General features: G+C 38.0%; 1 protein-coding gene across 7 annotated transcripts in view; it reads left to right on the forward strand.

Annotated features, from left to right (window-relative positions):
* The first annotated feature begins 1,261 nt into the window (after window positions 1-1,261).
* Window positions 1,262-13,870, forward strand: part of flncb (filamin C, gamma b (actin binding protein 280)) — a 46,034-nt gene continuing 33,425 nt past the window's right edge. For 5 of the 7 annotated variants that reach the window (XM_039667964.2, XM_039667965.2, XM_039667960.2 and 2 more), the window contains exon 1: window positions 1,263-2,099. In XM_039667964.2, the coding sequence (XP_039523898.1) occupies window positions 1,721-2,099 (379 nt within the window). In that variant the 5' untranslated portion in view covers window positions 1,263-1,720. Of the gene's footprint in view, window positions 2,100-13,870 lie in introns of all 7 variants that reach the window. The other 2 variants (XM_039667956.2, XM_039667957.2) reach the window with 1 other exon arrangement.

Consider the following 13,870-nt stretch of genomic DNA (forward strand, 5'->3'; position numbering starts at 1 on the left):
CATCGAAGCGTGCTGCGGTTCTGAGTCATGGCTGTGACTTCATTGTGAGTATATGAACCTCTTCTATTCCTGTGTCAGTCTGTGGAAAAAGTTGCTTTTCTTTTGGACACTTCTGAATTTATGTCTTTGTGTGTGACACATGTTCACGGGGGTCCTTTTTTCCAGTAATAGTGAACCATATGCCTGTTTAGTCACACGAGCAAACACTCTGAATTATAATAACTCATTCTGTATTACTGTCACACATTCACTGTATACATTTCGTTATTGTAATGAATTCAGGCCTGTGACTACTCTAAAGCATAACTTTTTATTAAATGTTTGTAATGTTTTCATAAAGTGTTTAAACCACATGTATGAGAACGTTTGTAACATGTCAAATGATTCTAGCTTCCAGGTTGTGACATTTGACAGCGCTGGGACCCGAGGTCATGAAATGGTTTGTAAGCAGTTTTTTTGGGGGTCTGAATCATCATAGTTTACATGACGGTTATATGATATGGCCATATCTCTGTAAAACAAGGTTTAAATGGCACAAACCGTAAACTAGCCCCACCCTTTCACAATCTCAATCCATAGCTTCTAGAATTTATATTATCAGAATGAATATATATGATTGGTGATAATAATGTAGGGAATACCTTGAACACACACACACACACACACACACACACACACACACACACACACACACACAACATATTTGGCTAATAACATTTTTAACATTCACATGTTTATGCATTTTTTACCACCTACGCCAACTATCAGTTTTATGACTAAGTAAGCAAATGTAACTTGAACAGTTAACAATATCTCAAATACAGCTAAATTTAACAAAACTGTTTTACAGTGTGACTTCATTGACTGGAATAGAGTTTTGTCAGATGGGGGCCATAATATTGTTTATAAATAAACTCTCCCAGGCTACTATTTATTACTTATTAATAAACAGTTTGTCATTCCTTTTCTTCAGTAGCCTATGCTTTCATATTTAGCACCCTGTTAAAATATCTCACAGACTTAATTATGCTGTCAGTTGCTTTTTCCAGTCCCAATTGTTAAAAGAGAGCCCAAGTTTTACAACAAGCGCAACTCCAGCCCCCCAGTGCCCAATTTGGGGTTCCTAAAAATAGAAAGGACAGTCACAACTGTCGCGGCGCTCGGGGTCTGTCCAATCCCCTTCCCCGCCGCGCGCTTCGCCCAATCGGGCGCCGGTCTCACTATCTCGGTCAGATTAGAGAATCACCCATCGCGCTGTTGTATATGGTCATGATGACAGCAGCATACCAGGAGATCCTGCGGACTGACGTGTGAGCCCTGCCGGAGGGGTCTCAGATTTTTAAAGCGCCTCATGCTTCATTTAACCATTCAAGTAGGCTATATACGAAGCCGCGTCTGTTTTCCCGTCTTTCCTTTAATTTCAGAAAAGTTTACTGCAAATCAAAGCAGGAACGAACTTTCTTTAACGGCGGTCTAAAAAGTACGCTATAATTTAGAATTTAACGGAAATAGCGCAAATTAATTTGCTCTGCACTCGTTCGTCCTTAGGAAGTGTTTCGAATTGGTTCCTGCTTTTTTTCGCAAGCGCTTCCAACTTTCTTCCGTTTTCTTTTCTTTTCTTTCCCCCCCTTTCCCACTCCCCCTCGCGCTGTAAAAGTCCAACAGATTGTCGTATAACGTTAAGAGGGGTGCACGAGAACGTCGAGGGGAAAAAAAAAACATGATGAGCAATAATACATACTACGACCAGCAGCTGCCGCCGCAGTATTACCAGGGCACCGACAACGGCGAGGACGGAGACGAGGAGATGCCCGCCACGGAGAAGGACCTGGCGGAGGATGCGCCCTGGAAGAAGATCCAGCAGAACACCTTCACCAGGTGGTGCAACGAACACCTGAAATGCGTCAACAAAAAGATCAACGACCTGCAGAAGGACTTGAGCGATGGGCTCAAGCTTATCGGGCTCCTGGAAGTTCTCAGCCAGAAGAAAATGTACAGAAAGTACCACGCCAGACCCAATTTCAGGCAGATGAAGCTGGAGAATGTGTCTGTCGCGCTGGAGTTTCTAGAGAGGGAACACATCAGACTAGTTTCTATAGGTAAGTGCTGTTTCGTTGCCTATACATTTGCACTCAACGCTGTGGATTTGGTGAGATTTTATGAAAAAGTTGTTTAAAAAAAAAAAAAAAGGTTTTGCTATGTGTAAATATTTAATTAAGTTACTAGCAATATTTGTGCTGTGGTAATAATGTTATCATAACGGGACGCGCTCGAGCTGCGAACCGTTGCTATGGTTACCTCATCAGCTGAAGTTCTTGCTATTGACTAACTTGTAATCTCGTTTGTGAAACATTGTATCAAAATCTTGAAATTAATACTTACGTATGTGTAAAGCCCCCTCAATCGCTGTTTTTTGTTTTGACTCAAGCCTTAATTAGAGTCGTCAGACCACACAAACTACCATAATTAGCCTGGGGTTTGTTCCCTTTTTAGCTGTAAATATTGATTCTCAATTGTTAGAATTACATTCATTATCATTTTGGAAGGACTAAAGTATTATTAGATTGTCCACACTTATATCTTTTCTTAATAATAGATCAAACAGATGTCCCTGAAGAAAATTATGATTTTTTTTTTGCCTTTGTGTAATATTTGCACATTGAATACACTTTAAAATACGTTTAATTCATAAATATTAGGGCTATAGAAACATATTAGTATAGTACTTGTACATTCAAAGAGAAAATATGAATAATTTAGTCCTATTATGATATTTCTTTGAATGTAGCCTACATTCAATGCGATTATTACTTTACCTTTAGCGTCAGTCATATGACGTCCTTGGATCGCGTCATGTAGCCTAAAGCGTCAGATATTGAAGGATGGTCAAAATTGTCAGTTAGATGACGTCTTGGGATGAGAATGCGTTGGATTAGTAATGCACTTAAATTATGTTACACTATATGTTAATGTTATACATCAGAGTTACAACAATAGTATTTGAAACAGAATGTGCATTATCCATTGTTAAGGCTTTTGATATGTTGAATTTCAGATGATGCTGATAATCTTAGATTGTCAAATGAATTAGCCTGGCTGATATATCGTAAAATTTTTAGATACAATTGCCAATTTGATTCATTGGTGATTTCTGTTGTCTGACATCAACTGCTCCATCCAAGCAGATGAACGTAGCATGTTCTCATTCAATACGAGTCAAAAACAAATCTTTGAACAGCACTATACTTACAGTACTTCCTTATACCCCATTGGAGCACAGTCCAAATTAGATGCAATGTTAGTACGGGTTTGTGGATCCGCCTCAGTTAGAAAAGACCTGCATACAAAAAATGATCATTGATTAGAATGATTCCTTATGTGTTAAGAGGGTATTTTTAATTGCATTTATCTAAGTGTCTCTGTAGATATTCCAGTCATTTTAGTGGTAGACTGACAGTCTGATTGGAAACTAGGATATCAACATCACTGCAAATGCTGCTGATTTGGGAGAACCCTCATATGGCAATGTCCACACTATTTATTATGTTTTTTAATGCACCATATCAAACATATTAATAAAAAGCATGATAGCTGTTTCTTCTCTAGAAATGACCCTGGGATCTGTTCCTGGGTCAGTGTTGGTGTTTTTGCAGTGGGAGAAGATCTAGATTGTTCTGGTGTCTAAGTAGTGGGTGTCAGGGCCTGGCAGCATTACATTCTTTCAAAACAAATGGGCATACTGTGGGCAATGCTCATTCCTATTAGTATTGTGGAGCTGGCATGTTGATAGTAAAGACTTGTTTTCACCAATGACAGAGACTGAATGATAGTGGCTTTTATTTGAAAGGACTTGACTGCAGATGTGGCCATCTTGTTAGTTTGGGGGAGGAGCCAACAGTCTGGCACATGACACATGACAGCAGTGCGTTCAGCCCGTCTGTCGTTGGCATTGAGATGGATCTTTCCAGAATGGCACCTGCCTCTCACAACCCTCCTTACGCAAGAGTGTAGGGTGAAAGAGGTGCCGGAAAACCTCTTGTACTCTCGTCCAAGAAAGTGTGTGTGTGTGTGTGTGTGTGTCTGTCACATGGGGTTGGCCTGCTGCCTCTACAGGAAATACCACTCACCTCATTTATTTTATCACTTTGCACTCACTCACTCATGCAGATGTGTGAGAATATATAGATTTTAGTGCTGTCAAATCGATATATAACATGGTGATGGAAAAAAAACTGAGATGGGAGAAAAAAATCTATTTCAATGCTTTTACGTTTCAGGGGAATGGAATAGTTTTTGCAAGATAATACAAATATTGTAGGAGAGAGCACAGAGTTTCTCGGGAGGAACACAATACCTTTTGTGACAGAAAGCTAAAGTTTTGCGAGTAAACGCAAAATCGTTGCAATATATTTTTTCCTCTCTTCTCGTATTTTCCCATAGCGGCTCCGTGAAATACAGCTGATCTTTCCATATGAAAAATACAAAATATAATATTGTTGAAACATATAATGCTGATATAGAGAAAAACCCTTGAGTTTTTGGGTGTTGGTCTTCAGCGAGTGAGTGATTGATAGATAGACAGCTGCGCTCTGGGGTCCATCAGTGACAGGTGCTTTAAATAGTCCTACTGGCCCAGAAGAAAGCCGGGACAGAGGGGGTTGCTGGAGGTTATTTGGATAGTAATTGAAAGAAAGAGTGAGTCATGCATGGAATAGTTGATGAGCATGTTTGACAAAACTTATTACAATGAGTGTCCCCCTTTTCTCTCCCTTAACTTGCAGGCTCTGCCAAAAAATGATTAATAGTTATTTTTAGCAATGTTTTTTGGGTAGTTAAACCATATTTTTTTTCTGCATAATATTTGCTTTTAAAGCCCCTAAATACAGATTATTTCATGTGTTAGATATGACCTTGTTGTTGTAGATGAGTAGGCTAAATCTTAGTCATTCCAATTTAATCGTTTTATTTCCATATGAGCCTGTAGCTGGCCTACAATCAAGTTTGGTATTTATGTTCTCGTTTTTTTTTTTTTTTTTTTAATTTAACACCTAAATGAGATGCTGACAATGTATCTTTACGTTATATATATATTAATTATTCAGTTGTATTTTTTTTATTTTTAACTTAAATTTATTATTGATTTATTTGATTTGTTTTATTTATTTATTATTATTATTACTAGTATAGTAGTATTGTCATTGTTACTTATTGTCATATTAACATTTTAATTTTAATTAAGTAATTAATTATTATTATTTTATTTTGAACTTAATAAAAAAAATTCATTTGTTTGTTACATTTTTATTTAAAATAATAATAATAATATTTATTATTAGTGTCATTATTACTTATTGTATATTAACATTTTCCTTTTTGCAATTTCAACAAAATGTTGTCTTGACTATGTAGCTCTCTCTCTCTCTCTCTCTCTCTCTCTCTCTCTCTCTCTCTCTCTCTCTCTCCCTCTCTCCCTCTACCTCTCCCCCCCCCCCCTCTCTCTCTCTCTCTCTCTCTCTGAAATAGGTGTGTTGAAAGGGAGTCCCTAATGACATATGCTGTATCCCAGAGGGGAAATTTCATTTGATTTAAAGTTAAGTTGTCGTAGCATGTTTCCCTGAAGTCCTATAGTGTCTTTATCAGCGCAGTGAGTTATTTTGGCCAAAGTCATGCTCTGTTTCTCTGCATGTAACACTTTCCTGGCTCATTAGATCTTTCCTCCGCTGCTCTTCCCTGAGAAGTAGCAGTTGGTTTTATCGATTCGCCCCTCTTGTTTACCTCTAACATTGTTTCTGGTGAATGTTGTGTGTTATAACTTTTTCTAGGCTTATCTCCAGCTTCAGCTCGCTGTAATCTTTGGCCACGAAACGAAGGATTTCCATCCAAAATATATGAGAGTCAGGCACGATAGAAGCCAAATGACTATGGCTTTCTTTTTATGAACAACAACAAGCGGTCTTTCTGACCCCCTTGTGTCCTCCTGCTTTCCGCGTATAACAGCGTCTTTAATTGTTACCATGTGTCAAAGGCTAGTCAGTCCACTGGAATGTTCAAGCAAGGCCAGTGAACACCCCTACACACACTCACTCCCTCCAGAGATTTGACATGGGCCGCGGTGGTGCTTTCTCCAATGTGTCCCACTCGGTTTATTAATATCTCTGGTGAAGAAAGCCTAAAATGTGCTGTTGTACCGTTACATACAGGTGCATCCTGGGTAGGCGGATATCAGGTGTGCGTGTGTGAAACGGTTGTGAAACCGCTTATTACTCCTTTGTTTGTGTGTGGGAAACTCAACATGCAGTGTTCAACAGGCCAGTATTTACTTCTTATTGGTTGTATTTGGATTATTAATCACTCTTAATTGCCAAGGCATTGAATTTATATGAATATGAATTTATAGTGTTGTGCTGTTTTTCAAAACCATTGAATTCGGTTCATGACAGCAAAATGCCTCACGGACCTATTCGGGATATCGCTTGACACTCACTGTGGATTCTTCTGTTACTGTATAAATCCAACACCATCTTCAAACTCCAGGATCATGTGGGAGATCAGAGAATGATGGAAAGCAGACGAGGGAAAAAAGGGCGAGTCGCTTTTGATTATGAATGTGGTGCTGGAAGGCTAACCGGGACTTCATCTCTCCTGTAAGTGATATCTGAGCCTCTCCAATGTTTTCAGCTGCTCACAGTGGTGTTTGGATAGAGTTACACATTGTAGAACATGCTCATTTGTTTTAGTGCACGTCTGCAATCCAGAATTGCTTTGCTTAAAAAGATTTCACCTGTCATCATTTAGCTAATCTCCCTTGTTGGTTTAACTTAAAAAAGTATGTAACCCGGTTGCCTTAAAATTTTAAGTTGATTGTACTGGAAAAAGCGAGTTAATACAATGAAGGAGATTGATTTAATCATCAGAAACTCAAAACAATATATTATTTAAGTTGATTTGACAAAAGAAAAAATGTTGTGGTAACAAATCTTGAATATATTTTTTTTTACAGTATGTATGAGTCATTCCCCAAACACATATATACGAGCTATTTCTTTTAATAACAAAACAAGATGTCTTTCTTTATATGGGCAAAACCAGATCATAAACATAAAAAAGTGACTTCTTTAGTGTATTCCACATACATTTTTAGGTGAACTATCCCTCTAACATGTTATTTACAGTACTAGTTAGATTTTATATACTTTTATATTGTTATATGCACATCTCTGTCACTCTACCTCTACGGTAGCCGTGCCGGCTGTCGAGGTTAACGGTAGGGTCAGGGGTCAAGATCATTACTGGTTTGGCGATAACAGCCACGTCAGCATCTAACAGGTGTTTAACAACAGCTATAACTGCTGTGTCCTTTGAAATCTGTATTTTTTTACAGTCCGGTGTATTATTGGCCGCCGTAAAGCAGTTCTTCTGTGTTCTCTGTGAGGCTGAGAAGCAGACAGCCCAAGTGCACTCTGGGGTGTTTGGTGTCAGCGGTGTCAGGCGCGCGTGATGATGTCATCAGCTGCCTGACCCTGGGTTGCCAGATTGGCTCAGACAAGAAAATCCCTTATCGTCCACATGGTCAAATGTCTTCGCCTCTCTCATGTTCTCCATCCCGCACACAGAAATAGACTGACTAAACCCTGCAGATTGAACAGGACTTATAAATGGACAAATGACTAATAACGTTATATTTCCCCGACACTAACAATTTAAAGTCATCATGATATCAAAATTGACAACTCTGGATTTTTTTCACGTTATACATTATTATTACAGATGCCCTCACTTGCAGAGACATATCTTCTCTAATGACGTGTTTTTCGGCGTACGTTTTTTTCCATGTTCGAGAAGCAGTTTCACTCAGAAGAAAAGACTGTCGCAACTTCTGTTTCCTGCTGACTTATAGTAACAGTAATGCTTGCCTTAGCAAATGCCATTAATATTTTCCATCCATTTCATTGTGGTTTAGTGGAAGAGCTCTTCACCATTTGAACTTCCCAACAGGAAACCCAGATGTGAACTTTCTCCCTCGTAACTCTGGAAAGGACTTTGTCTTCTCTTTTCCTATGAATGGTGGACTTTTAGTGGATTCCACTAAGAGAAACAGACGTCATTCAGAGTACTTTTCCAAAAAAACTTAACGAGGGCAGTAAAAAGCCCTTCTGACTGACATTTGACAACTTTATCCCAAGCCTGGATTGCGTCTTGATGTGTTTCTGTTGGACATCAACAATGGCTGAGACGTGCACAGCTAATGGCCCGTGGGCATGTTACAGGGAGTTAGTTCCTACAGGAGCATAAAGGATTGTGTGCACGTCTGACTGTCTGTGTTTATAGCATTGTGACCTGAAGTGCTAACAGGCCTGCCTTAAGTGTTTTTTAACTCTTCTCATTCTTTTTCTCTGCGCTGAAAAAAAAAGTGTTTTTAAAACTTGTAATAATGAAGGCAACCATTTTCTTAAGTTTATCAGTTTTAACATTATTATTTTATATTTAATTAGTATTAAATATTTTATATTTGTTTTACATTATTTTATTTTAGTTTTATTTATATTTTACTTTATTTTATTTCATTTATTTATTATATATTTAAAGGACAACTCGGTACTGTCGGTAGTAACAATGTACTCTTTCTCTGTTACAGAACCTGCACACAGATGAACATATAAACAAATAAACATTTTTTTTTTACCCACAAAATTTGTTTATTTTGTGGGTATCTGAAAAAATTTGCAGATATCTGGGTTCAAACATGGAGAAAGAGTATGTTGTTCCTTTAAATACATTATCAACTATAAAAAGCTGGTTGAAAATTGGAAAAAATTGTCCTTTAATACCAACACTATCTGACGACCAATTCGTACGAATTCGACGCATGATTAAAAAGTGGCTAATTCGTACTAATTCGTACGACCTCACTCGTACTAATTCGTACGATTTGTCTAAACCCACTTGATGGTTATGTTTAGGGGCGGGGTAAGGGGTAGGTCATTCGTACGAATTCATACGAATTGGCCAATTCGTAAAATATGTACGATTTAGCAAAATCGTATTAATTCGTACGAGTAAGGTCGTATGAATTGTTACGAATTAGCCACTTTTTAATCATTCGTCGAATTCGTACGACTTGGTCGTGAGATCGGGTTGTTTAATACATGTATCAGTGTTTCCCATAAGATTTTTCAAGACTTATAGGTGGACCACTGTCCTTCATTTGTACATTTTAAAGTTAAATGCATCAAATGAGAATTCAAAATTAAGAGCTTCAAAAGTCTTTGCATTGACTTTTACGAGGATTTTAAAGTGGATTCAAACGTCTTTTTAGTTGTGAAATGTCTACATTACACTCACACTGGTGTTTTAGGAAGCCAAACAATTAAAATATATTATTAAAAAAAATAATCGTACTGTAATCATCTGTCCACAATGTTGAAAATTTAGCAAATGTGAAAATAATGCACGTAGTGTTCCTAAATGCACGTTGAAGTTGGCTAAACTCTTCATATAGGCTAGACACTTTTTAGATACATAAACAGTGTGCCTGTCAGTGCTTATTTACAAAATTTGTACTCTTTTAGTCAAAGTCTTCTTGGTAAATGCCTTTCTTAAGTGAGCCCTGGGGTGACGGTCTCTGTCCTGATTCAGGCGCGCTGAGGGAGACTGGGACAAAGGCTCCTATGTGCTTGTTCTGGAAGGAACTTCAACTCCGAAGCTTTGTTGAGGGATTGGGGGGAGGGCATTACTGCATGCTGCAAGCAGACAGCTAGAATATGTGTGTGCCGTGAGTATATCGGGGCCTTTAGGCCCATGAGGGGGAAGGCAGATCTTTGAGCACATCAGTTGTTGGTTTAGGATGCCTGTTAGCAGCTGTGACGGCAGCTGACTGGGTTCACTCAGGAGAAGAGACTGGCTGAGTGCACTGATAACTAGAAACAAAACCACTGTCTTTCACACAGAAAAAGGTCACCTCCTCCACTGAATAGTCCACCTCTGCTTGTCTTGTTTTTCTTTTTTATCCATATAATCTCTAGACTCAAAAGTTGAGGAAATAAGAATGATTATTATTTAATTTTTTTGGTGGAAGTGCCATTGTTTTTTCCACTATGTGAAATATCTCCTCTGTAGTTCGGGTTTAGAGAGGAAAAAACCTCTTGGTTTGGGGCTCCTGAGCACTGACAGACTTATTACAGTGTTTTATTACTGGTTTACATTGGAGACTTGGCTTTTTTTTCCGCTCATTTGACCTGAAGAGGAATAACCAGGAGTGTAACATATAATGCCAGGAATTTTTTGAGCACCTCTTATGAAACACACTATGAAAATTGTTTTCTTTATATACACTAAAGGGTGGAATTCACAACATGACTTTCGGCAAGATTTTTTTCCCCCTATTTGCAGTCTGGACGTGTCAATGCTAGTTCCCAAAAGTCAGAGCCAGTTCACACGAAATCGCATGAGGCCACGGGAGAGGATATATATATATATATATATATATTAAATATATATTTTTAACAGTGGCACAAGTTTCAAAGCAAATGTACCTATTAATATATTACTTGATTTCGGAAGCAGCTATACTGATTTTGTTTGCATTTTTCTTGTGAGTTTGTTGTGTTGTGTTGTGTTGTTGCGTGATCTTCAGTCGTTTAATGTAGTTGCCCAGTTTTTCTCTGTATCCATGTATAAAGTCAAAAGTATACAGTATGATGCATAGTGTTTTAAAATCTGTTCAGATATTAAACGTCGTGGAGTGTATTCCAGACTTTAGAGTCAGAAGACAAGATGTAAAAAGGTTAACTTGGAATTAGTGCACTTTATGATTAAAGATACAAATGTGTAGAATTCTTCAGAATGGATTTAAATGAAAGTTCTGTGCCTCGTCGTGTAAGGTCATGAAGATTTAATGAAGCAGTTTATGGTTGGTTGCCTTTTGCTAAACAACTCGTCCTAGCATTGCTAATGAAAGTGTAAGGGGTGGATGTTCAGAAGCTTGTGAATGACATTCCTGCCAAATTCTGGGAAATCTGTGAAGCTTACGTTGGAATTGATTCCACGTGGGTGCGATTTAAAGGTGTCATTGTGTTTAATCACACCCTCACAATATATCCAGCTGTTCTCATGTCTGTGGGATGAATGAGGTTTGTCCGAGTGTTGTTCCTATTGCCCATCGTCTTCAACAGGTTAGACAGGAGGACCATGTGGAAAAACAGCAGAATGCTAATCACCAATGTCCTTTTTTGGACTTTCAAAGACACACCACCTGCTGCAACACATGTGATGGTGTGTCGGTGTGTGTGTGTGTGTTGTGGGAAGATCTTTATCTTCTCTCGTCTTTCTTCAGGCAGAAGTTCTCCTGGATCACACTTTGACATGCTTCACCAAGTGCTGTATATTTTGTCAAGCATTTTGTTCAACAATAGGCGCCACGCCTGTAGTCGTTTCAGACCGTTTTCACAGTTTCCATACCCATGGTGATGTATAAGTGTGTAAAAATGTGTTTATGTGGAAAAGACGTTGATAAATGAACTGCTCTGTCATTGTCCAGACTCGTTGTTTCTGTTGGGTTTCAGCGTTTATTTCTTTTTGACCTTGTGTGTTCTGGTGGAGTGGAGGAAATCAATTGCTGCCTTGCAAAAATCAGACGGGGTTTCACATCACACACTTTTCATTTTGTACTCTCCCAGCTAACAGGGAACGTTCCCAGAACATTCACTAACGTTCTTTAAAAGTTGTGTAAATGTTAGGACAAAACGTTATTAAAATAATGTTTTCGGAACGTTCATATAACATTATTAACGTTCTTGTAACGTTGAGAGAAAACGTTCTTAGAACAACGTTCTTGGAACGTCTTTATCACGTTATTTGTATTTGATGAACGTTCTCATTACGTTGATAAAAAACGTTCTTAGAACAACGTTATTGGAACGTCTTTATCAGGTTATTTGTGTTTGATAAATGTTCTCATAACGTTCCAGCAACATTATGCTAACCTTAGGATAACGTTCTAACAACATTATGCTAACGTTCCAGCAACGTTCTGCAAACATTAAGACACCGTTCCAGCAACGTTAAGCAAACTGGACATTTCCACGTTTTTAGAACATTTTAAATTAACGTTCCCACAACCAAAATGGAACGTTAGAAAAACGTTCTCAGAACCTAACTTTGTTAGCTGGGCTGAAATAAATTAGATATGAGGCTGTCAGTTAAAGAATCACGTAAAGTTATGTTAGAATCCATTAGACTCTAGGTTTGACATGTCATGGCTTGTTCTTGTTTCAGGAATAAATGTAATTCAGTGACATGGATTCTCATGTCTAAGTGGCACTTATTAGCTTGTTAAGTACAAGGCGTTTCCTGTTGTCATTGGCAGCAGTTGGATTTCTGAAGTAATGTGTGACCACAAAGACAGGAAGTTGTGAATTCAATTTTGCAAATGCATCAATGTTAGAAGTGTGGACTTTTCTGCACTGCATAGAGTGATGTGAAGTGCTTGGCTGCATACTAAGTGTGGTGTGACATCTTAGAATAAATGGTTCTATTTAGAACCAGAAATGGTTCCATCCTCCGCTTCATATATGGAACTCCAAAATGGTTCTATATAGAACCATTTTTTTTGGTAAAAGGTTCTATTGGCCAAGTATGGAACCCCAGGGTTCTATATAGAACCAAGAGGAACCCTTTTTTAAAAGTGTATAGAACCTTTTAGGGGTTCCAAATATGTAGCACAGATAGAGCCTTTTAAAGTTCTACATAGAACCCTTTCTTCTAAGAGTGTGTATATATATATATATATATATATATATATATATATATATATATATATATATATATATATATATATATATATTATAATTCTTTTAATCAATGGGATTTATTATGAAAATTAAGAAACTTGCTTTTTCCGAGAGCATGACACGTTTTCTTGGTGTGATGTACAGTAGATGTGCTGTACATGTGCTGAGAGTCAGTCTACTTTGCCTTTGCCTTTCTACAGTATCTCTAACACGCTTCCTTTGTTCTTTGGAGATCCTGTGGAAAATGTGAGTGTTGATGGCATTTGTCCATGACATCTTTATTCCCTACCTCTCTTTTCCTCATTTTCTATCTTTGCCTCTTGGAGAGGCACAGTAATGGAATTATATTTTCTGGCCTCTCCGGAGAACTGTGAACTTGCCCTCTTGGACAATGGACACATGCTCACACAATGTAATCTGAATATTTGGGATGTCCACAGCTTCAGGATATGACTTCAGATTGGTTTGTGTTTTGTGTGCGTCTCCTGGAGAAAGTCAGATAACAGGAACATTATCGTTCCACAGCTACTGGGCCGGGGAATCCCTGCTCTCTCTCTCTCTCTCTCTCTCTCTCTCTCTCTCTGTCAAGTAGACCTCAGCATGTATGCTATGCTGCAGCTGACTAGAATACAGAACTACCCCACACTTTTTTTTTGAATAATAATCTTCAGCTCGCAAAAATGGCCTTTGATCGAAATTGATAAAAAAAGAAAGATTGTAAATAAAACGAAGATTATTGGAGTTTACAGGAAACAAGACACAACCAAAGTCACAGAATATTAACCAGCAATAAATATGAATGAAATATGACTTACAAGGGGGTCCGTGTGTGTGAGACCTGTTTAATGTCTGTCAGCTCCCTAAGTGTATTGTATATAACTCAAATCTCCACTCTGAAATTCATGTAATGTGCTCTGCTCTATTATCTCTCCTTTCAAGGCCTCCAGGACATTCACTTTGTGACTGTGTTGAAATTGTGTTTTGTTATATATATATAATTATGTCGTTTTTTTAAACTGGACAGCAGGATTGTACTGTAGAGCCATGCTTGAATTGTTTTATATGGCTTAAAGGGAAAAATG

This window comes from Pimephales promelas, chromosome 24 (genome assembly GCF_988280905.1).
Source record: "Pimephales promelas chromosome 24, fPimPro1.hap1.1, whole genome shotgun sequence".
Lineage (NCBI taxonomy): Eukaryota > Metazoa > Chordata > Actinopteri > Cypriniformes > Leuciscidae > Pimephales > Pimephales promelas.